We start from the raw sequence: 24,745 nt of genomic DNA, 5'->3' as shown, positions 1-24,745 counted from the left end.
TAGTTAAGCACTATGAGTCCGTTAAGATGCCTGTCTGCCATGCTGACAAGGCAGTATTGCCTACAAATCCTTCACAAGCCACTGCAAGGAGAGTCTCTGTCTTGGGCTCAGCACACTCAAGGGACACTGAGGGCTAATGCTACCTGCCTGCCGCAGCTTTTGAATGACAGTCTCTTGTCAGGACTGGTTCAGGACTCAAGGAACTCAGACCATCCACCTCTGCTTGGGCCTGCCATTAGTGAGGACTTCTGGAGGGCTGTGCTTCACCTAGTTCTTATCCTAGCCTAGACTAGATATCCCCACTCTGATCTTGCCTTTCCTCTTCAGACTTTGAGGTACTTCTATTCCTTCTCATTAGCTGGTTGTGGTCTCTTGTCTATGCAACATGCCCAAGCCAAACTATCCTCTAACCTGTTTCCTGCACTTCTCAGGTTAATGTCTACTGCTTTCCAGAGTTGAAGGATCATCTAGGTCTGAAAACGAACTGCTGGAAAAACAAAACTATTTCCTACCATAAGCAAGTACAATCTAGAAATAGGAATTTTTTTGTTACACTATTTGCCACTCAACTATTTGATATTTAATTATGGAAGAAAAGGAAAGGAGATAAGTTTTTATGGAAAGGTAGAGAGGCAGTGGGTAGGGATTAGGAGGTTGATGGTCAAAGAAGAGATCCCTAAAAAGCCCTCTGACTCCTGTAGGGCAGGGACTAGAATGAAGCAAGGGGCAGCAGGGTGCAAAATTTGAAGCACTCACTGTTAAGGTTGTGCAAGATAGGTCCTGGTGCCCTGGCATAGACTGCATGATCAATTACTTCATTCCAAAAACCATTCCTTGACCTTCTTGGCACAGAGTAATTCCCTTCCCTTTTCCGGAATTTCTAAGTATCTAAGTCCTATATTTTTAGTACATCTAACATTTAGTTCTAATCCAGTCTCAATTTTTTTAAGTTTATTTATTTTTGAGAGAAAGAGCGGGAGAAAGGCAGAGTGAGAGAGAAAGAGAAAATCCCAAGCAGGCTCTGCACTGTCAGTGTGGAGCCTGCTGTGGGATTCGAACTCAAGAATAGTGAGATCGTGGGGCACGTGGGTGGCTCAGTCGGTTAGGCATCTGACTTCGGTCAGGTCATGATCTCACGATGCGTGAGTTCGACCCCGTCAGGCTCTGTGCGGACAGCTCCAAGCCTGGAGCCTGCTTCGGATTCTGTGTCTCCCTGTCTCTCTCAAAATTACACATTAAAAATTTTACAAAAAAAAAAAAAGTGAGCATCGTAATACAATTTTCAAATGATTATGGTTACTGTATTTTCACTCAACCACTGGTATAACCCCAGTGAGTTGTCAATGATTCTGTTAAGTGGAGCACACTATGCTCGAAGCTCAATTTTTTTAAAAAATGTTTATTTTTAAGAGAAAGCGCAAGCATGAGTGGAGGAGGGGCAGAGAGAAAGGGGGACAAAGGATCCGAAGCGGGCTCTGCGCAGAGCCTGATGCAAGGCTCAAACTCATGAATGGTGATCGTGCCCAGAGCTGAAGTCGGACATTCAACCAATTTAGCCATCCAGGTGCCCTAAAGGTCAATTTTTTTTTTTTATTAGAGGCTTCCTTTAATCACCCTATGTAAATTAACACCTCACTCTTACTCTCAACCCCCACAACCTGATGATCTATTCTTTCTTTAGAGCACTTCTCCATCAGGCATCACTAGAAAGGTAAGTTTTAATGACAACTATAACATTGCTAGCTCAGAACTCTTGATACTTAAGCATTCAAATATTTGTGGTGAGTTGGTTAGATGGATGGATAAATATCTCCAAAAGCTAAACACTGACACACAATCATACACAGATGTAACGGTTCAAAAATTATTTTTTTCATCTTGGCACCAAGTGATTAGCATATGCCCAAGGAAATCAGTATTTGTTTTCTGTAACATCCTCGTTATCTATAATCTAGAAAACATATCAAAACAAGTAAAACTTGGCATTACACTCTCCTAGAAACAACAGGCTTGAATATTCAGGGATTACAAATTTCTTCCAAAGAATTCAAGAAAATCAATTAATAATCATTCCTTCAAAATAGAGAACACGTCAGTCTTATTCTGGAACCCACCCGTCCCCATAATTTCCCAAAGGCTATCTGCAACTTTTCCAGATACAAATTTTTGTAGAGCCAGCCCAGAAATTTATTTAAACCAACTAGATATCTTTACCTTAGATGTCCATTTTGTCTATTTATGTTTTCCTACTTCAGTCATTATGATTCCAAAAGGTACCAGAAAACATGAAATAAAGGAAATTGGCTACTCTTTTTATCTTCTGTGGTTATAACTACAAATAAAATTAGCAACATTACAAAATGCTGAGTCCAGCTTTACCTAGTTTTAAAAACAGCTTAAAAAGTAATTTGAGAGAAACATTTAAAAACAAGTCAGACCGGTAGGTAAATTAAATGTGCTATGCCACTGTAGGCAACAGGCCAATTCTGAAATATTTGATAATGAAAGTGTTCTGGCCAACAAACATATTTTTAAAAGGGCACTTTGGCTTAAAACATTTACCTCTATGAACACGGCCAATTATAATTGAAACTCCTTCTGTCCTTCAAAATCTCACAATTTCATTTTAGGTTCTACTCCTTAAACAAAAAAGTCTTGGCAAACGGTGTACACTTTCAGATCAAAAGAACATCTTGTTAGTAAACTAGAAAAATGTATTTCGGTTCCTTGGTCACTTGGTTTAGGTCCTGTAACAACAAGAAATTAGGGTGTGGAATATGCATAGCATACTGGTCTGCACGTGTTTAGAAGATGAGAGAGTTGAATCAGATAAACTTGCTGAACCAATAGAACCAGCTTATGAGAACACAGAAGCTTCCTACTTGCCCAGAGTAGAATCAAATAATGGTTTTCCCTAGCAGTAATGTTGTTATTTTTTTAAAAAGTCCACTGGATGCTCTTCAGAACATAAAATGAAGATGTCATTTCTCTTGTGTCAAATGTCCTTTAAGGAAGAAATGACTACAGTTTTAAAACCATGATATTAAAGATGAGTAAGTTAAAGCATGTTGTAATACTACATTTCTAATTTGTTGATTTGGACATTGCATCTGAGGTGTTTCTGGAAAATGTTAGTTTCCAGATTCTAAACCAAAAAAATCCATGTTACAGGAAAGATAGGGTCTAACAAAAACTACATTTGGAAACATGAACGGGGGGGGGGGGGGGTAAAGGTTGGGAAGTAGATTATTAGAGTTTTGGGGTTTTTTTTTACCATGTACGTCAGTAAACATAAGGGGACCATTCACGTTAGGTTCTATCCAATAGTCACCTTGTGGGAATTCAACTCTAGGATTGCCAGCTTATTATTCAAGGTAAACCAGAATTCTGAATTTTATGTGAAATTCCCCAATTTTTAAATGCTAACAATGACTTTTTAAAGCACTGTGTGGGCTGTATTCCTATTTGGCTGTACCCTGAACAGGGCACCTGCCCAAGATGTGGGAAAGGGGTAGTGATGAAATTTGGGACTTTTCAACAAGGGAAAAGGCTGGGCTTGCATTGAGGGGCAGGGGAAAGAGGTTTCCTAATTCTCACAAAAGTACTTAAGCTGACAGTAGTGCCCCTACTTCTTTGCAATCTCTGGATTAGATGACAGAATGAGAGCATTAAAGCTGGAGATAATTTATGTGCCACAGATCTATAAGGATGGTCTTTTCCTAACAACCCAAGTTACTCATCTGCTAGGCCTTTTTCTTCTTCCAGCAATAGCAATGGATTAGTCTTTCTGTTTTCAGTGATATACCTGTGACACTGTCTTGAATTACGCTACGCACCTGTGTTACTGTTCATAGTAAAAGATACATTATATGTGTTCATATATATCCAGCTGAATCCTAACAACTTATGACCAATTAACAGCTACTGCAAAATGCTATTCATTATTGAACTTATATAAAGTTCTGAAATAAGTTCTTCCAAGATTTTGGAGAAGTTATTTATAGAAGTGGGTTGGGCAGGGTTATGCGTGTGTGTTATCTGTGTTTAAATTGATGGCCAAGTGTCTCCTATGTGGAAGAAAATTTCTGTAATACTGCTCTTCCCAGAACTCTCCTTAGTCTAAAGCAAGCACACAGAGGGCAGTGTGGTATGATACAGGATGTACCAGGGTGGGAATAAGGAAACCTGGTTTCCAATAAAGTCCTGCTACTAGCTAGCTATGTACATGTTTTCTAAGGTTTTTTTCCTTCTTCTTAAAATTGCTCCAAATAAAATTCATGCTTATAAAAATAGCCATTGATGTAAAGACCGGTTTAAGACTTTTAAAAAACTGATAAAACATTTAAGTACAAAATTCCACAGTTCTCAGTGAGGTTTTCATCCCATAATAACAAGAGCACACAATAGATATTATTGGCTCATCATCTCCCTGGCATTTGCAGGCCACCTGGTGCAAATCCACCTGGTCTTGAGAAACTATAGGACTTGAAAGAAGAAAAATGTGGCAACAGAAAAAGAAAAGATGAATGATGATACCTTTTATATCTGTGTGGAATAGGTTTTCTCTTGTCTGCTTTGACAAATGGGAAGAGTTATACAGCCTGCTCTGCCTGCCTCACCTACTGGATGCTGTTCAAGCTCTGTTTTGTTGAACAATCAGATGCCCAACTCTGATGAGCTGAAGATGAGTAAACGCAGTGCTTGTTAACATGGTCATAGGGGCTATCTGGAAACTCTCTAGTTATTATAAATCTAACTGTGGCACAGAAATGTGCAATCTACTTCCACTGTTACTCCATTCCTAGCTGCTTTCTCAAAATCCTTAACATAAGCTCAGCAGAGTTTGCTATAAATAGTTCATGACTGTGATACAAAGTATTAATTGATTTAAAAAAAAAAAAAGACTGGGGGAAAATGGAGAAAAAGAAAGCATTGTCAAATGTTTAAAATTAAATAAAAAGTTGTTTACTACCTAGTCATATTTATAACCACTTTAAAACTATTCTCAACTTCAAGTGATTTTATAGCAAAAAAGGTATGTATACATGACTTTTATTTCCATTACACTTGTCCACTAATAATCTTAATAAAAAAGGGAGACTGACAAAGATAATGAAATATGAACTGAAAAGCTTTTAAAAGCAGATGTGATGAAAATGAAATATTGTACATCGATGTCTTAATTATATTTGCAGACTCCTGTTTCTTAGTGGGAAAAGCCAGGGCTGCCACCCAGTGGCAATGTAAGTCTTTAAATGATTTTAAGAATTAAAGAATAAAAAATATTTAAAATAATTTTAAAAACACAAAACCAGAAACCTCATGAATTGGACAACTTCAATTTTAACATCAGTAATTTTGTTGTATGAAATGCTTATCTAGAACATACTGAAGAACAGAAACATTTATTTGCTTAGGCAGCACTGGGGAGTTTTTGAAAATATCGTATGATTTCCTAGTAAGTTATATGGCTTTAGTAAGCATTTTAATTAAAATATTGAAGGTTACTTTGCTTAAATTTAAATTCCAGAATTAATAATGCGGGGTTGGGGAGCTAAGACCACAAAATACAGCTGTTTTCTTTCTTCTGTGACCTGCAGAAGTAGATTCAATACTCCAGAGTAGTCTCCCAAAACTTCTGCTTGTTAGTACACAAAAACCTAATAGAAACCCCTGCAAAAGTAAGATTTAAAAAAAATAACTTTCTCTAACCATTTGGCACATTCCATTTTTTCCTCAGGTATAATCAATTTTAGTATCTCAGTCGACAAAACTCAAAGCTAAAAGGAGGAAATGAAAATAGTAGAAATACCATGCCTGGTAATTACTGATGTTCAGAGGTGGGAAGAAACCAAGTAACTCACTGCCTCCTATTTTCCCAACATCTGGCCACAGCTTTTTTTCACACTGACACAGATATCAACATACCCCAAAACAAGATGCCTTGGTAAAATAACAACAGAGAAAGAATAATATAACACTAAAGCATCCACTTAGAGTTTGAAAAGCTAAATATCTCAGACACTGTTTTATTCTCCTGAATAACCAGTTAAGAAAGAAGCACCCCCTCAAAAAATCTTAGAAATTCAGAGATTTTTGTTTCCAATAGTTGTAAATTAAAAGTATACAAGACATAGTTTCTAACCTATATCCCATTTGTTTTGCTTTACAATGAAGACAATAATTGTTTTAAAATGGGAGACACAACATACTTGATATTTACAATGGCTTACAACAAATACCTGAAAATAATTTCTAATTTTCCATTTATTATTGCTATTTAGTCACAGAAAAGATCAACATTTCCATGAAATTTATTTTAGCATATGCCATATAATGATATAATAATTTTATATGAAGAGAAACCACTGCGGAAATGACTAACATGGTCCCTTACAGGGAAATAAAGGAAAAAAAAAAACCCAATAAATTCTTCCATATAAAGACTTCTGATCTGCATCATTTTCTCAAAATATAAAACCTTAATATTAGAAGCAAAAAGAAAAACAGCAAAGAAAACAATAAAAAAGAAGACCAAGGATAAGGAATTGCTTTGTGCAGATGCTTTGCATATGTAGTATATATGTATGGGCTGAGTTATAATAAAAATACTTATGTATTATAGTCATTCTCATGTAGTTAGAAAGCAATTTCCAATCAAGCATGACTGGACTGACATTTTCTCAGTCTTCAATTACGTGACGAATTATAGCTGTGTAGCAGTCACTTCTGGTCAGTATTATCATGACAAATGCTTGATAAGATACAGTTTTTCTCCTTGTTCACTTGTAAAAATTGGTGCCTTTTTGTAATGTTCTACAAGTTCTTCCATGGTGCTGAATTTACGCTGCCCAATACAGTAGACAGTCTCTTTTAGTTGAACTTTAAAATGCTTGTTTTTCCCTTGTGCTTTTAGTGATACAGAGAAATCATTTGGCTAAAAGAAAAAAAACAGGTAGGGTAAACATTATGAAAGACATCTATTACCATTTTTATATTAAACTAATAATAGCTAAAATCTGAGCACTTACTAAGGCTCTAATTAAATTATTTACATAGATTATCTCCTTTACAACTTCTAACAAACCTATTTTAGAGATGACAAAATTGAGGCCAAGAGAAACTAAAAATCATCTATCTAGTTAATAAGAGAGCAGGATTCAAACTCAAGCAGACTCCAAAGTCTCTTAAATAATATGCTCTAACACCCACCAGCAAATCCTTTAGTTTAACATCTGGGACACAAGAGCTAGCTTTTCTCCTATCAGACTATTGGAGCAACACATGAGAAAACGTGGGCTAATACTAGCTATCCTACAGACTGAGATAATGCTCTGAATTCTCAGACAGTAAGACACTAATGAGAAATCATAAACTCAAATGCCTACAAGGGGAAAAAGACATGTAAACAAGTCAGAGTGGACAGACAAGGAGGAACAACAGTCCATGGCCAATCCAAAGGCCAATCCACTTAGCTGTGATTGCTGCTTTATAGGAATATAGGCAATGTTGGCAGGCCCTCCAATTTCAAAAGGAAGTCTGTCATCTGAATTTTTATAATAAATCTCAATATTTAAATACCAATTCAAGTGTTTAAAAATATTGCTCAGGTCAAAGAAAATATGCCTGTTTGAGACCTTTACTTTAAAAATTCTACTGGTAAAATGGTGTATTTTGGCTAATGTCCATGCTCAATTACCCACCACAAGAAAATACATAGTATTCTGCAATCAAGCTACTTTCTGAGTTTTTTTGTTTGTTTGGTTTTTTTAACCTAACACTTTCCTGAACAGTCTAAAAGCCTCCATTTATATAGTTACTGCCAAAGTTTCGAACAGTGGGCTTCCTGGAAATACCCTATTCGTATAGTTACTCTTACTACCTGCTCTAGGGTCACTCCCTTCCTAACCCCTATTACCCACTGCTTGTCCTAGAAAGCAGGACCAGGTCAGGCATCTAACAGAAAACAAACCCCACCACTCTTCCCTATCATCAATCCTGCTCTTCCTGAGGGGTTACATTTCCTGAACTTTATATCAAGCAGTTCAATTAGCCTTGATTTCTCCCTCTTCTTTCCTCCCTCCCTCTTAAATATAGACACATCATATGAGTGTGCACACACTCACACCAGACAGGTTTTCTTCTTTCATTCAGTCTTTTGCACAATCACACCTTCACCTCTGTACAACCAGATACACAGAAACAAAGCCAATACTAATGATTTGAAAAGTGGAAAAGTAGTGGTATCCTTTTAAAAGGAAAAATAAAGACCATTTTAAACGGAAATAAGTATCATCAAATTTCTAATACCCTAACCAAGTGCCCATATAGCTATTTTCTTTCAATTTTTGTGGTTTTATAGTTTTACTGTTTTACTAGTGCTAGAATAAAAATATCTTTTATTGCAAATGCATTTCAAATACATGGAGTATTAAAATAGGTTTTTCAGGTAAATAATAAGTGTATTCCAACTTCCAAACAACCAATTTATGAAGAAACTTAAATCTCAATTGTTTTAATTTATGGATTTTCTTTACTAGAAGGATGACAGTGCATCCAATATGCAATTTAAGACATGTTTTCCCAGTTCAGTCTACTGCATTGCTTTACTCTGAATGAAGAATCCAGGGTTCAACTTTCTCCATTTTTCAGTTTAATGCGACAGAAGGTATTTCAGAAATAAGGGGCGCCTGGGTGGCGCAGTCGGTTAAGCGTCCGACTTCAGCCAGGTCACGATCTCGCGGTCTGTGAGTTCGAGCCCCGCGTCGGGCTCTGGGCTGATGGCTCAGAGCCCGGAGCCTGTTTCTGATTCTGTGTCTCCCTCTCTCTCTGCCCCTCCCCCGTTCATGCTCTGTCTCTCTCTGTCCCAAAAATAAATAAACGTTGAAAAAAAAAAAAATTAAAAAAAAAGAAATGCAAGACCAACAGACTTAAATAAGGCCGAATAATCCAGTGAGGTATCACTGCTGGGGTATATTTTATTCAAAATAAGGTTGGAAACAACACTGACTTTAGCTTTGGAACATGTTAAGTTTATGTCCCAACTTACTGCCTGGCTAATTTTAGGGAAGCGACTGAACCTCTCCAATTTTCTATTTATTTTTTACTACTCAGAGCTCTATTTCCATTTACCTTTGAAAACCAACTTACCGAAGATTCACTATCACGAATGAGGAAATCACCTTCATGCCCTCTTTCATTTAATGCCATTTCTGCTTGATGCCTGGTGACCTTCCCATAATACCATGGATTGCCAGCAAATTTTCCAGTGAGTGAAGGCCTAATGTAATCACATTGCGGAGGTGATGGTTCCAAACCTGAGGTTAATGGATTATTCTGCATAATGGTAACATAGTTTTTTGGCACCAGACCAACCATTCCATTGATCTTCCTGCATTTCCACCATTCAGGGTCATTTTCAGGTTTTTCAATAACATCCATTACATCTCCTTTCTCAAAATTAAGTTCTTCATCATTGGACGAACTGAATGGGTAAAGAGCCTGTACCACATGCAACACTTGCCCAGTATTTAGGTTATTGACAACTGCTGCTAATTTCTCTGACAGGGAACCCACATGGTCACCCAAAGGACTATCGCCTTCCTCAGTTACATAGTTTGAAGGGAACCATCCAACTTGTCCATTGTAGCTACCCCGCCACCACCCATCACTGCATTTCTCCATGACAATAACCTTTGTCCCTTTTATCAATGATAATTCATCTTCTCTCTCTGCCATGTAGTTAAATTTCACATAAGCAGGCATATTGAGGTCATAGAGGCGTTCCCCTGGGTCAACAAAGCTTTCATCAGCAGGAGATGCAGAATCTGGCACACTAGGTTTTCTTTTCACTTTTCCAATGCCTGTTGATATAAAAAAAGAGTAATAAGAGATTATAAGACAATGATAACCGAAAAACCCAATTCATTCATTAAAAAATATCCTCAACTCTGTAGTTCTTTTAAGCCTTTAAAGTTAGATAACAAATTTCTTTCTTCTTTTTTTCCCCTTTCTTTTTACATCTCCATGACTTGTTTATAACTGGAGGTTTGTACCTTTTGACTTCCTTCATAAATTCTCTTTTCATAACCAAACATGTAAATGCAGTTATTGTATGACAGTTTACCTTCTCATCTTTTCTCTCATCAAAGGTGCTGAAATAATTGTGTAACATAATGACAGTTTTCCTAAATTAACAAGAATTCTTCCAAATGTAAATATAGACTATTTCTCTCACATCTACAACATAAGTAATGAAGGCTCCACCAAACCCATATTATTGTTTTATTTTATTAACCTTGATTCTACAATTAGCTGTACTGAAATAGAACAACAAATTACAACTTGATATGCAATATAAAATTGTAGTTACGTCTGGGTACTCCTTCCATTTGCTTTCTTAGTTCCCAGATCCATGTTTCCCTATTTACCTCATTATGTTTATTTTAAAATAATATATTATTTACTTGTTTGTTTCCCTCACACTATTCACAAGTATGCTCCTCAAGGACAGGATTTTTTTTTTTTTTTACTTTGTTCACAAATATCACACCAAGAATCTTAGAAAATGTTTAGTACATGGTAGATGCCTAATATGTATTTGTTGAAAGAAGTGGGAAAAGCACCAAAGAATATTATCACCCTAAATATATGCTACATCAACTTTGGTCATGCATTTTCACTGCTGATCATTTCTTACACATAATTTTGTGTTGTGTTTTTACTGACAGAACTGAGGCATTTAAAAAGTTTCTCAAACCTTCTATCTTAGAACTCTTTATTACCCTCTTTTTCTTCATGCAAGTTTTCAACCTCCGATCCTTCTGGGTTCTTAAATACCATTGTTCCTGCTGCTTTTGGGACTCTTGACCATCCTTGCTTTCCTCCTTCTTATTCCCTTCTACTGTCTAAAATCAAACTCACACCACTTCTATTCCAAAATAAAGTTACTTCAACTCTGCTACTTCTCTTGAACTACACCATTCTTTAAAGAGGTGTCTCCCTGGGGTGCCCGGATAGCGCAGTTAGATAAGCGCCACGACTTCAGTTCAGGTCATGATTTCGCCATTCGTGGATTCGAGCCCCATGTCGGGCTCTGTGCTGACAGCTCAGAGCCTAGAACCTGCTTCAGATTCTGTGTCTCCCTCTCTCTCTGCCCCTGCCCCTGCTCGCACTCTGTCTCTCTCTCAAAAAAGAAAGAAACATTTAAAAAAACTGTTAAAAAGGTGTTTTTCCTTCAACTTAAAAACAATTTTTTTAATGTTTATTTTTGAGACAGAGACAGAACACAAGCAGGGGAAGGGCAGAGAGAGGCAGGGAGACACAGAATCCAAAGCAGGCTCCAGACTTTGAGCTGTCAGCACAGGACTGACACAGGGCTCGATCCCAGGAACCATGAGATCATGACCTGAGCTGAAGTCGGATGCTTAACTGACTGAGCCACCCAGGTGCCCCTCCTTCAACTTCTTTACCACTCAAGCACTCATTCCCTAACTCCTTATGATCTGGTCCTTTAATCTTTACCATTCTACAAAATCCACTAATTAAACCATTCTTAGAAAAACTGTGTCATTTCTTTACTGCCAAATCAGTACCTTTTAGAGTCCTCATTCTTTTCAAACTCTTTATGTGGCAACCAAGATCACAGATTACTCTCTCTACTGTTGTCTCTTTTAACTTCCCTAAAAGCCTCCTGCATTCCCTAGTGACTAAATATTCTTGTGTGCATCTGTCTGGGCTCCTCTAAACCTTGTTATAAAATTGCATCATACTTGTTTCTTGAAGACAGAAAACTAGAAAACTAGATCTTAGTACCTTTGTATCTCCAGTGCCCACACTAGAAATAGGAACAAAGTGAATGTTTGCTGAATGAAAAAGTGAATGATTCCTTATAGTTGAAAAGTGTTTCCCAAGATACAGTGCCTGGACTTCCGCTCTACTTCAAAGAAATCTTATACTTTCATCTTCCATAACTTCTATATAGAAAGCTCCAAGGTCTCTTTGCAGTTTTAAGCTCTTTCTGGAATTCAAGCACTACAATTCAGACATTGCTATACATCTACCAGATTGTACTCTTAGCACCTCAAGTACAACACTCTTTTCCAAATGAAACTAGCCTCTCCCATAACCATAAATCAACTCCCTCCCTCCCAACTTCCTTACTTGTGGTATTCATGATATCATCCTGAAAAATCCTCACATCAGAGATTTCTGACAGAATAGCGAATTAATTCTAGGGCTCCATCCATCCAAAAAACTAATTAATGAGCTGGCAGATACTGTCAGAATAAACTTTTGCAGCACTCTGGAATCTAGTAAAAAAAAAAAAAAACTTAGAAAAACCTTACAAAAACTAGGGCAAGGCATAGTGAAAAAAGCTGCTGCTCTGAAGTAAGAGAATGCTGTGGCATTTCAAACTGCCTGCCCACAATGGCTTTGAGGACAGCAACTGGCACTTCTAATGCCAGAGGGAGCTTATTCTCAAAGAATTGTGATTGTGAGTTTCAACCTGTCTGGCAGCCACGTGAAGGACTGGTACAATGGCTTGCCTTGGTTTCACTGGACCTGGAACATTCCCATTCTTTTACTGAAATCATTTAATTGATGCAGCACGTTGGGGTAAGGGACAACGACCAGGATAAGGAACAGACAGACTGAAGGAAGGAAAAGACAGAACAGCACCTTCAGAGGCCACACACGACAAAGAATACAGAGTTTACAAAAACAGTTTAGGGAAGTCACTAAACAAGCAAACAACAATGCACAATTAGAAGCAACATCAAACCTTAGGAAGGGGGTAGAATCTGATACTAGAAAACTGTCAACTAAGAACTCTATAATTAGCAAAACTGCCCTTTAGAAATGAAGGAGAAATTAAGACACTCCTACATAAACAAAAATTGAAGGAGTTTGTTACACTAGACTTGTGCTACAAGAAATGTTAAATAAAGTCCTCCAGGCTAAAATGAAAAGACACTGAAAAGTAACCTGAAGCCATATGAGGAAATAAAGAACAACAGTAAAGGTAGCTCCATTCATAAATATAAAAGCCAGTAGTATTAGACTTTTGACTTGTACATCCTTTTTTCCTATATGATTTAAGATACAAATGTAGAAAACAGTAATTTCAAATCTAGGTAAATGGGCACCCAATGTATAAAAATGGAACTACAAAGGAATAGTTTTGCATACCAGCTAAATTTCCATTAATTCAAACTTGACTGCTAAAAAGTTAAGATGTTAATGGTAATCCTCACGGTAATCACTAAGGAAATACTAAAACATACATAGAAAAGAAATGAGAAGGGAAAATGGTACATCAGAAAAAAAAATCAATTACAAAACAAGACAGTAATACAGGAAATGAGGAGAGAAAAGGCTTAAGACCTGTAGAAAATAAAGAGCAAAACAGCAGAAGGCCTTCCTTATGGGTAATTACTTTAAACATAAATGAATTAAAACACTGGATTAAAGGGACAGACACTGGCAGAATGGATTTAAAAATAAGATCCAACTCTATGCTATCTATAAGCACTCACTTTAGATCCAGAGATACAGACAGGTTGGAAAATGAAAGGATGGAAAAAGATGGTCCATGACAATGGTAACCAAAAGAGAGCTGGGGTGGCACAGCTGTCTGTTAGTATCAGACAACACAGACTTCAAGACAAAAGTTGTTACAGAAGATGAAGACGGACATTATATATTGATAAAAGGGTCAATCCATCAAGAAAACATAGTAATTACAAATATTATACACGCCTAACAAGAGAACCCCAAGACATATAAAGCAAAAACTGACAGAATTAAAGAAAGAAACTGACAGTTCTACAATATAGAGACTTTTTTAAAAGCACAAGAGTGCAAAAATCATGGCACTAAACCGACTGCATAAAGGACACTTATTTACAATATGAGAGCTGAAACAAAAAAGGCAGAGCATCACCTTGTTCAACCTCAGCTGACAACATGTGCATCAGGCAACTCAAAATTTCTGCCACTCTGCACAAGTCCATAAAGGCATCACAACTATCGATTTGAGGGCTTATAAATAAGTTTTAACAAGGAGCCCAATTCACAAATATGGAATTTGCAAAAAAAGGGTTAATCTATACTAGCAAACAATATAGCAGCATATTAACAGAAGTGTACATCATGATAAAGGGTGATTTGTCCCAGGAATGTAAGAGTAGTTCAACATATGAAAATCAACATTATATACTACATTAATACAACAGAGGGAAAAAACCCACATGATCATCTCAACTGATACAGAAAAAGCAATGGATAAAATCTAACATCCTTTCACGATAAAGAGTATCAGCAAACTAGGAATATAAGGCAATTTCCTCAACATCATAAAGTGCATCTATTTAAAAAAACCTACAGTTAACAACACACTCAATGGTAAAAGACTGAAAGCTAAGATGAAGAACAAGACATGGATGCCCTTTCACCCACCTCTATTCAACACTGTACTAGAAGTGCTAGCCAGGGCAATTAGGCAAGAGAATGAAATAAAAGACATCCAAACCAGAAAGGAAGAAGTAAAATCATCTTTATTTGCAGATGACATAACCATATACAGAGAATATCCTAAAAAAATCCACACACAAAAGATGTTACATTAAACAAATTTAGCAGAGTTGCAAGATACAAAATCAACACACAAAAACCAGTTGTATTTCTGTACAGCAGCAGTGAACAATCTGAAGAGGAAATTGAGGAAACAATTCCATTTATAATAGCATTAAGAATAAAATACATAGGTTAAATTTATTAATCAAGGAGATGCAAGACCAGTATACTGAACACTACAAAGTACTGCTGAAAGAAATTAAAGTAGACTAAATAAATGATAAGACATTCTGTATTATGGACTTGAAGGCTTAATAGTTTTACATGGCAATAACTAACCAAAGTGATCCACAGCTTCCATGTAATTCTTACCAAAGTTCCAATACTTTTTACAGAAATGAAAATGCTGATTCTAAAATTCATATGGAATTGCAAGGGACACCAAATAACCAAAACAATCTTTAAAAATGAAAATAAAACAGAAGGATTCACACTTCCCAATTTCAAAACTTACTACTCAGCCAAAGTATTCAAAACAGTATGGTACTGGCACAAAAGGACAGACATATAGACCAACAGAATAGAGCTGAGAGTCCTGAGATAAATTCCTACATCTGTGGTCAACTGATTTTCAACAAGGGTGCCAAGACCATTTATGGGGGAAAGAATAGTCTCTTTAACAAATAGTACAAGGAGAAACGGATATCTACATGCTAAAGAATGAAGTTAGACTCCTCTTTCACAAACAAAAATTAACTCAAAATGGATAAAATACTCAAATATAAGACTTAAAACTTTAAAATCCTCCAAAGAAAACACAGAGGAAAATCTTCATGACCTGTGTATTAGCAATGAATTCTTAGATTTGACCCAAAAGCATAAGCAATAAAAAATAAATAAATAGGGCACCTGGGTGGCCCAGTTGTTAAGCATCCTACTTCAGCTCAGGTCATGATCTCACAGTTCATGAGTTCGAGTTTGACATCGGGTGAGCATGAGCTCCGCTTTGGGTAAAGCATGAGCCCCAGGTGAGCCCCATTTCTCTCTCTCTCTGCCCCTTGCTCACTTGTGCTCTCTTTCTTAAATAAACAAATAAATAAATAAATATTACAGTCTATATCCAGAACATCTAAAGAACTTAGAACCTAGCAACAAAAAGAACCTATTTCGACAATGGACAAAACACTTGAACAAACATTTCCCCAACAAAGATATACAAATGCCCAAAAAGCACATGAAAAGATGTCCAACATCATTAGTCATTAGGGAAATACAAATCAAAACCAAAACGAAATACCACTTCACACCTATTAGGATAGCTATAACCAAACCAAACCAAAAAAAAAAGGAAAATAACAAGTGTTGGTGAGGATATGGGAAAACTGGAACCCTTCTTACACTGTTGATCAAAGTGTAAAATGTTACAACTGCTGTGGAAAACAACGTAATGGTTCTTCACAATGTTAAAAACATAATTACCATATGATCCAGTAATTCCACTCCTAGGTATATACTCAAAAGAACTGAAAACAGATATTCCAATACTTGTACGCAAATGTTCATAGCTCCCTATACACAATAACCCAAAGGTAGAAACAATCCAAGTGTCCATCAACAGATTAATGGATAAACAAAACACAGTACATACCCATTTAATGGAATATTATTCAGCCATAAAAGGAATGAAGCACTGATATATGCTACAACAGATAAACCTCAAAAACAGAAGGCCAAGTGAAAGAAACTAGACACAAGATAACATATTTTATGATTCCATTTACATGAAATAGCCAGAATGTAAATCCAGATAGACAGCAAGCAGATTATCAATTACCATGGGATAAAGAGATAGGGTAATGGGTAGTGACTGCTTAATGGGAATGGGTTTTTTTTTGGGGGGGGGGAGGGTCATAAAAATGGTTTGGAACTAGATATGATGGTTGCACAACACACTTTAAAAAGACTCATTTTGTTATATGATTTATACCTCATACAAATTTTCTTTCTTAAAAAGATTCCTGCATCAAATCCTTATTCCCTTTCTGCCAACACTTTCTATTCCCACTATTTGCACACTATTTCAGGCCCATTTTGTTGTGCTTGAGTCTTCAATACCCTCTAAACTAGTTTTCTTACTAATCCAATCTGTCCCACTTCTACCCATCATCCATATAACTGTAAATATAGTTGCAATCAGATGATATTATTGCTCAAAAGCCAACAGTGGCTCTTCACACCTATCAAATTAAGAGAAAAACTCTTCCTAGAATCTATAGCCCTCTCCAGAATGTCCTCACCCTTCCTTTCTAGGCTTATGGTAGAGTAATGAAAACAGCATCGACTTTATATGAGCCTTTGGGTTCAAATCCCAGCTATACCACTTACTGTGGAAACTTGAGCAAATGATTTCATTTTTCTGAGTTTAGAAATGGAGAAAACACTACTTACCATGATAGTGTTGTAAGAAGTGAATAAAATAAGGTAAAGTAAGAGCACAGTACAGATATAAATGTTAAATAAAAGATTCTTCCCATAATGCCCTGCAATTATCCTGTATCTTTCTTCTCTACCCAGTTCTCCCAGCACCATTTGCTAAAGAGACGGTCTTTTTTCCACTGGATCCTCTTTCCTGCTTTGTCAAAGATCAGTTGGCCATTCATTTGTAGGTCCAATTCTGGGTTCTCTATTCTGTTCCACTGGTCTATGTGTCTGTTTTTGTGCCAATACCATACTGTCCTGATGATTACAGCTTTGTGTAGTAAAGGCTAAAGTCTGGGATTGTGATGCTGCTGCTTTGGTTTTCTTTTTCAGTATTACTTTGGCTATTCGGGGTCTTTTGTGGTTCCATATGAATTTTAGGAATGTTTGTTCTAGCTTTGATAAACTATCCTAAATCTTAATAAAAAATGGGTCACTTAAGTCCCCTGAATAAATAACATTTCAATCTTCCTTTGCCTTATTTGCTAGTTTCTTCCCAAAACCTTATTAAAACATCTCCCTATCAAAAACTTACCCATTCAAGAAGTGCCATTTCAAATTATTTTATTCATTTCCCATGTTATGTTTTCCAACATACTTCATTTCCCACCATCATCCGCCAATGATGTAAGCTCTCCTTTTTAAAGCACCCAGCACCCTGTACTTCTGAGGTACTTGTATGACAGCATACAAGTCTTTTAAGCTCATCTACTAGAGTCATCACTTCCGGAAAGGAGCATTCCATGTCTCACTAATCTTCTGCATTTCCTATGCTATTTAGAACTGTGTGCATACCAGATACTCAATAAGCGTTTGCTACATTGATTAAAATTGAAGAGTGATATAAATCCAAATTTTAAACTTGAAGCTAAAGGCTAGTTTCAAAATGATTTTTTTTTTAATTCTGAAAAAGATGTCTAAGACTAATTATACACTGTCAAAAAAAGAATGAAGAATTTTTGGACAGACTCATGGAAAACACTGAAAACAACCTATTTTAATCTCAGAGGCCAGAAATATTTCAGGGAAAAAAACATAAGCTTAGAATATTTGTTTTTCTATGCAACACAAAACCCTCTGTCTCTCCTGTGAGCATTTCTTCAACCTCACACTAATGCTACAGGCATATAAGCTCCTCAGTACCCAAAAAAACTCATGCTCTTGAAAGACTCTGAGCCTTTGCCCACAATGTATTTTATTTCAAACACTTGCCACCCTCATTCCTCAAGACTCAAACAAGGTATCTTCTTCTCACTGGAGATTTTCCCTCTCTCCCCAAAACAGAACAGATATATTTCTCCTTTGTGGCATTACTGCTCTTTGTAAATATTTTTACCACAATGTTCAACCCTCTGTATACCCATATTTATTTCTTTGAGATCAAACACCATGTTTTTAATCACCTATTTCCACTGTGTGGCCCATATTAAGTGTTCCATTAATGTTCATCATGGGAATGACTGACAAATGTATGTATAATCGAAAGCTTGCCTTTTCCCCCCTCTGCTTCCAACTCTTTGGGAAGAACCTGTTTATTATTGCTCTCTCTCTCTATTTGCTAAAAAATGGTCCTTCCGATTTCTTGTTAACAATGAGAAAATGCATGGAAAAGTACTTTACAAAATTATACAAACGTAAAATATCAGTTTCTCTTAATTTCTCAACTATGTTATAATCAGCAATAATGAGATCATTCCACAATAAGCAAGCTCCCTCAGATCAAAGTATTACCTTTTCTAAATTCTTCTCAACTTTATAGTTAGTCCTCCACAATCCTCCTAATCTTAGTCTCTTTTGTGTCAAATCCTACTAATCCATTGCTTATCTGACTCTAATTCTTCCTCTACTCTTTAGTCATAATGGGTACAACCAGGAAAAGTCTAATGAAACCCTAAATTTAAATTTTAGTCCTGCTATTTACTGGTCAATTTGATCTTGGTCAAGTTATTTAATTTTCTTTAAACTCCAGTTTCCTGGTTTGTGAAATGGTGGTGTGTGGTAAATACCTACTGCATAAATTTAAAAAAAAAAATTTTTTTTAAGTTTATATGTAAAGCACTCAGCATAGTGCATAGCACATAGCAGGCACTCCATTAATCAACAGTAGTTATTACTCCTAGTGCTTCTGGCACTTAATTTTTCAAAAACACTTATATATTTATTATTGCATTTTATAGCTAGACCTGGCCAGAGTTGGAAGGGAATGCTCAGGTCTCAGCACTGAGGATGTGCACAATTCTGAGGCAGTCATTTTTGATGTGGGAAACAAAGGCAGAAGGAAATGGCAGATAAAATTAAATTTCCTTATAACCTGCAGCCTACTGACAAATACTTGAGGCTGGCAGAGTAAAAAAACATTTCTCCAGGAACTCCCTACCATCTTAACGTTAATGCTTTGCTAAAGAGAAGAACAATGCTAGCTTGACAAAACAAAACAAAACAAAACAAAAAACAACAACAAAAAAAAACCCTAGGCCTCCAGTATCCTTTGAGTCTTCTTTAGCAGAAGAAAATCTCTTTGGAAACGCCCTTTTGACTTTACCTCCCCCAACTCCCAAGTATATAACCAGTCACGGTCCTAGGGCAGCTCTTTCTGCCCACAGGTCCAGTCCCCGTGCTTTAATAAGACCACCTTTTTGCACTAAAGACATCTTCAAAAGTACTTTCTTGGCCATCAGCTCCAAACCCTGCCACCACTCCAAAACTTTATCAATTTTTATCATTAGCTTTTTTAAAAATAAAAACAAAAGTATTAGTATAGCTTCCAATCTTCCCCCCACTCTTACCCACTGGTCTTACTTCTTTCCTCCTATAGTACTGTTTCTTGACCAAAACAATGTATTATTAACAAAGTTTTTAAGAATCTAATTTTTAAGAATCTAGTTGAGCATTGTGAATATTCCAGTGACATGACAACTGTCCTCTTCCTAAGGCAAATCTTTGTACCCATAACTACGTTTATGTAACCTGGTTTGCAGATCCTTGATACTGCAATACTGGATGCCAGTATTTGGAAGCATCTAAGTTTTCTCAATACCACAGTTCAAGTATTTATCTATCCAAAGTGGACAACTATGTCACATGTTTTATTTGGCCAGCACACACACACATGAAGTAGCTATTTGCATCCTTTCACTTGAACTGCAAAGATCTGAATTAATGTTATCATGAACTGCATTGAAATTCTTTAGCACCCACATTATCACAGCAGCTCTTGATGTGTCTTTTACTAATATAAAATCCTGCCAAGCCAGGTTCTCAGCAATCTTTTTAATTCCCTTTAAAATTTTTACATTAGGGAGCCTGGGTGGCTCAGTCAAGTTGGGCATCCAACTTCGGATCATGATCTCACGACCTTATGGGTTTGAGCCCCGTGTCAGGCTCTGTGTTGACAGCTTAGAGCCTAGAGCTTGCTTCGAATTCTGGGTCTCCGTCTCTCTCTGCCCCTGTCCCGTTCATGCACTGTCTGTCTCTCTCTCAAAAATAAACATTAAAAACAATTTTAAGTAACTAAAAATTTTAAATTAATTCAAATTAATTAGAATTTTACATTAATGTCTGTCCCGATTCACCTTGTTTATTTCTCAGTTTTTACCTTTCAAACATATATCTGAACCCAATGTATTATTTTTCCAGCATTAGCTCTTCTTTATTTTAAGCATGTCACTTTTCCTCCATCTAAATCACTGACTAAATAAATGTTCAATAAAAGGAAGCTGAAGAAAGTACTACTGATCCTTCTAATTCTTTAAGGAACTATATAGTTCTGTTCTTATGTTCCTACTTCTTCAAAACTAGTTCTCTTTCCCTCATGGATTTTCCCCTGATTTCTATCACACGTAAAACTCATCAGTGGTTTACCAGGATTATAAGACTTTCGGAATTAGAAGGGACTTCCCAGGATCATCTAGTCTTGCCTAACTCTCTCCTTCACAAATAAGGAATAAGAAATCAGGGAAGTTTAGTTATATACCTTCAACCACATGGCTAAGTAAGGGGTACATCTGGGAGCACAACTAGGGAATTCTAAATACATATAAATGGTGTTCTTTTCATTACAAGTTTATCTGACAGAGAGAGAGAAAAAAGTGCATGTGCCCATGAGCAGGGAAGGGACAGAGAGAGACGGAGAGAAGGAGAGAGAGAGATTGAGAGAGAGACTGAGAGAGAGAGAGAGAGAGAGAGAGAGAGAGAGAGAGAGAATCCCAAGCAGGCTCCACACTATCAGTACAAAACCCAACTTGGGGCTCAATCCCATGAACTGTGAGATCATGACCTGAGCTTAAATCAAGAGTCCGAGGCTTAACCAACTGAGCTGCCCAAGCACTTTTCCCATTAAAGGTTTTTATTTAAATTTTTGTATTTTTATCTGTTCATTTCATCTATATGAAATAAAATAAATTATTGTTTTTGATTATTCTGTTTTACCTAAAATCCTGAGCCCTCTTTTTTTATTCTAGCCACCACACAAAGATACACTGTATCTTCTACTGCAAAGCAAAATAAATTCAAGCTTTGGCTTGCTGCAGGTAATGAGAAAAGGAATACCTTGGTTATAAACCCTGACCCTCAGTCTACAAACATATTTAAGATTATCAACTTTCTAAGATAAAAGAGTAAATGATAATGTTATTATTGAATTGATGGTATATAATGAATCACCATCTTAATGATACAATATATTCTTTTTATACCATTTCTATAGTTGATTTATGGTCAACATCATTTACAACCAAACTGAGACATGAAATCCACTGTATTATCAATATTAAATAACCACTACCATCTACCTCCTCACCATGTAAGTTCCATGAGAGTTAGTATTAGTTTTTCATTCTATAATTTTTATCTGGCTTGCAGTTGGCTCTCAAGAAAAATATGTTGATAAATGAATGAATTAATAAGCTTTCTAAAAGGAAAACTAATCCAAAAAGTGGATCTAAAAATGTATTAACTTCCCAAAAAGTAAACAAAGGAGACCTATTCCAGAAGGATTCACTTGGCCACCAAAGTTAACTGAAGAAACAAATGAGTCTTAATAGTACAATTACAGTATTCTTTTCAACAAAGTACTTGCTCCTTTTCCATTTTGCCCTTTCCCTGAAATCTCTCAACAGGTTACTCTTTGTTTCCCTAGATTCCTTATGCATAAGAAACTTCTACAACAACTCCTCTGTTCATTTTTCTAGAAACACCAAGCAAATGTTCAAAGAGATCAAATCAAGTTCACTATCGTAAGATCATAAAAAGGCCATCAGCAAATATACACATTAGGCTCTTATAAGTTAGTATTAGTATTACTTTATAAAATGAACTCAAAAACAATCCCAATAATTCACCATGCTTTTCAGTATTTTCATTTTCTTTGGATGCAGCTGCTCTCCAACTCATTTCAAAATATAAAATCTCACATTTACCAAAATAGCAGCTTCTAGCAATCTTACATTGATTAAATAAAAACATTCCTTTTACTGCTGCTTTATTCAATATTATTTTCTACACTGTTTCTCTAAAATCTAGGTAAAAAGTACTAAAACAATATTATGTTAATTCAAATATTGAGGCTGAAGGAACTTGCTCACCTAATCCGTTCTTTTCTTCACATTTTTAATATGTTTACAATTTAACACTTCAAATGTCTATGCTAAGTTCAAAGTTACCAAATTAAAACTGCAAACTCATTTATATCCTTTTCCTACTTATTATTTAAACATTGGAACTAAAGCATTTTAAAACTATTTTACTTATCAAGTCAAAACTAGTATTTTATGAAGTATCACCATTTAGCTTATGTATCATAGACAATACAAAGCACCAGCCTATTATATAAATGCACCTGGTTCTCTCCATACAGTTTTTCTTTAAATTCACTAAAGTGAAATATCTAACTCAAAAACTACAAGAAAAGTATGGATTTAATAAACAGATGAACTTACTGAAAAAATCTTTAAAGACGTTTAACCAATCCATTTTGAATAAAAATCCCGTGTTCTCTTTTGTCAGTCTGTTAACACAGCTCAGGATAATTTCAGTGAGCTTCCTGGTCTGTTCTGCAACACTGAAACTCCCCACACCCAATCCATGTGACTTGGCCCACACCCAGGGAATAGAAAGCCTTTCTGAGGCTTCTCTCCTTCCAAAACTCTTTCCCCTCTGAACTAAAACAGAACCTGTAAAACAAGTATATCATCATGGCCACAAATGTTACCTCATTATTCAGCCTTATTTTGGAAGAAGGTTTAAAGCATGTATTTTCAGTAGTTGAAAATATATTCATGCATTCACGCTTTCCTTTGTTTTCTCCTTTTCTTTCTTAACTTTCAAACAAAGTCTCCACCAGCATAATCATTGTCAAACAAAACCATTAACTACATGGGACATTTAAGTTACCAAAAAGGGGGTTAGAAATACAAAGAGAAGGCAATCTGATACAAAAGGTGGATATACATCATTATATAGGAGAACTAAAAATCATTACAATAAAACAAATGCTTTCAAGTACCCTGCAATATAGGCAGCAATAAAAGTAATATAGTAATAAAGTTAAAAGAGATATCCTAGAACTTAAAGTCTTGCCAAAATTATCTTAGTAATATCAGAAAATAGTATACAAGGTTTCCCAGGAGTGTTAACAAATAATAAAAATTCTATCTAGTTAGGCTTTTTATATACATATATAAAATTGTTTTTTTTTTTTTTAATGTCTATTTATTGAGAGAGAGAGAGAGCATGAGCAGGGAAGGGGCAGAGAGAGAGGAAGAGAGAGAATCCCATGCAAGCTCCACACTGTCAGCACAGAGCCCCATGCAGGACTGGAACTCATGAAACAGGAGATCATGATCTGAACTGAAATCAAGAATCGGACACTCAACAGACTGAGCCACCCAGGTGCCCCTATCTAGTTGGGCTTTATAAATTTATATGCAATAGTATCTAAAAGTGGGATATTTTTCTTCTTTGCTCTATGATATTAAGGTTTTTTGCAATCTTTTGTTTACACATTTGCTCTAGTCCCAGGATACCAGTATCCTTTCAAAAGGAACAAAAAAGTCTATCTAGGTGTAGCCCTAGTCCTTTCTGTGTCTTCATCACTATGAGGCATACTTTCTTGATAGAAGTTACCTTAATTTTCCCCAATACTTCTGATCTACATGCTTTAAGTAAGTGTCCAATATTTACAAAATCAGAAGTATTCCTGATTCTAACTCTGGTGTCTTCAGCTAGTCAAGGAAAGTCTTCTGATTTGTCTTCCACTTAAAAAACGAATACTAAAAACTAATAAGGGTGCCTGGGTGGCTCAGTCAGTTGAGTGTCCGACTCTTGATTTCTGCTCAAATCATGATCTCATGGTTCCTGAGTTCCAGCCCCACATGGGGCTCTGCGCATGGGATCAAGCCCTGTACTGGGCTCTGCACAGAGTGTGGAGCCTGCTTGAGACTGACTCCTCCCCGCCCCTCTCTCTCACTCCCCGCCCCTGCTTGTGCTCTCTAAAATTAAAAAAAAAACCCTTAATTAAAAAAAAAACTAATAATAATGGTCTCATTTGTAAAACCTTAAAATCATAATAAAAGGTAACCTCAGATACACAGTTAAAAGTTACGGTGAAAATTCAGATTAATAACTCGTTATTAAACTACCTTTAGAATACTGGAAATGTTATTACCACACAAACCAATATTCTAACATTTTA

At 36.2% G+C, this 24,745-nt stretch overlaps 1 protein-coding gene across 3 annotated transcripts in view; it reads right to left on the bottom strand.

Annotated features, from left to right (window-relative positions):
- Positions 1-1,850: 1,850 nt before the first annotated feature.
- NCK1 (NCK adaptor protein 1) overlaps positions 1,851-24,745 on the bottom strand; it is an 89,569-nt gene continuing 66,674 nt past the window's right edge. For all 3 annotated transcript variants that reach the window (XM_047098903.1, XM_047098902.1, XM_047098904.1), the window contains exons 3-4: positions 9,151-9,863; positions 1,851-6,937 (exon numbers count right to left, since the gene is read on the bottom strand). In XM_047098903.1, coding sequence (XP_046954859.1) covers positions 6,743-6,937; positions 9,151-9,863 — 908 coding nt within the window. In that variant the 3' untranslated portion in view covers positions 1,851-6,742. The remainder of the gene's footprint in view (positions 6,938-9,150; positions 9,864-24,745) is intronic.

This window comes from Lynx rufus, unplaced genomic scaffold (genome assembly GCF_022079265.1).
Source record: "Lynx rufus isolate CCGP_SWC_20201006 ecotype Redwood Valley unplaced genomic scaffold, mLynRuf1.p SCAF_5, whole genome shotgun sequence".
In the NCBI taxonomy this organism is placed as follows: domain Eukaryota; kingdom Metazoa; phylum Chordata; class Mammalia; order Carnivora; family Felidae; genus Lynx; species Lynx rufus.
The sequence above is the reverse complement of the archived record's forward strand: the minus strand, read 5'-3'. Positions and strand labels throughout refer to the sequence as shown.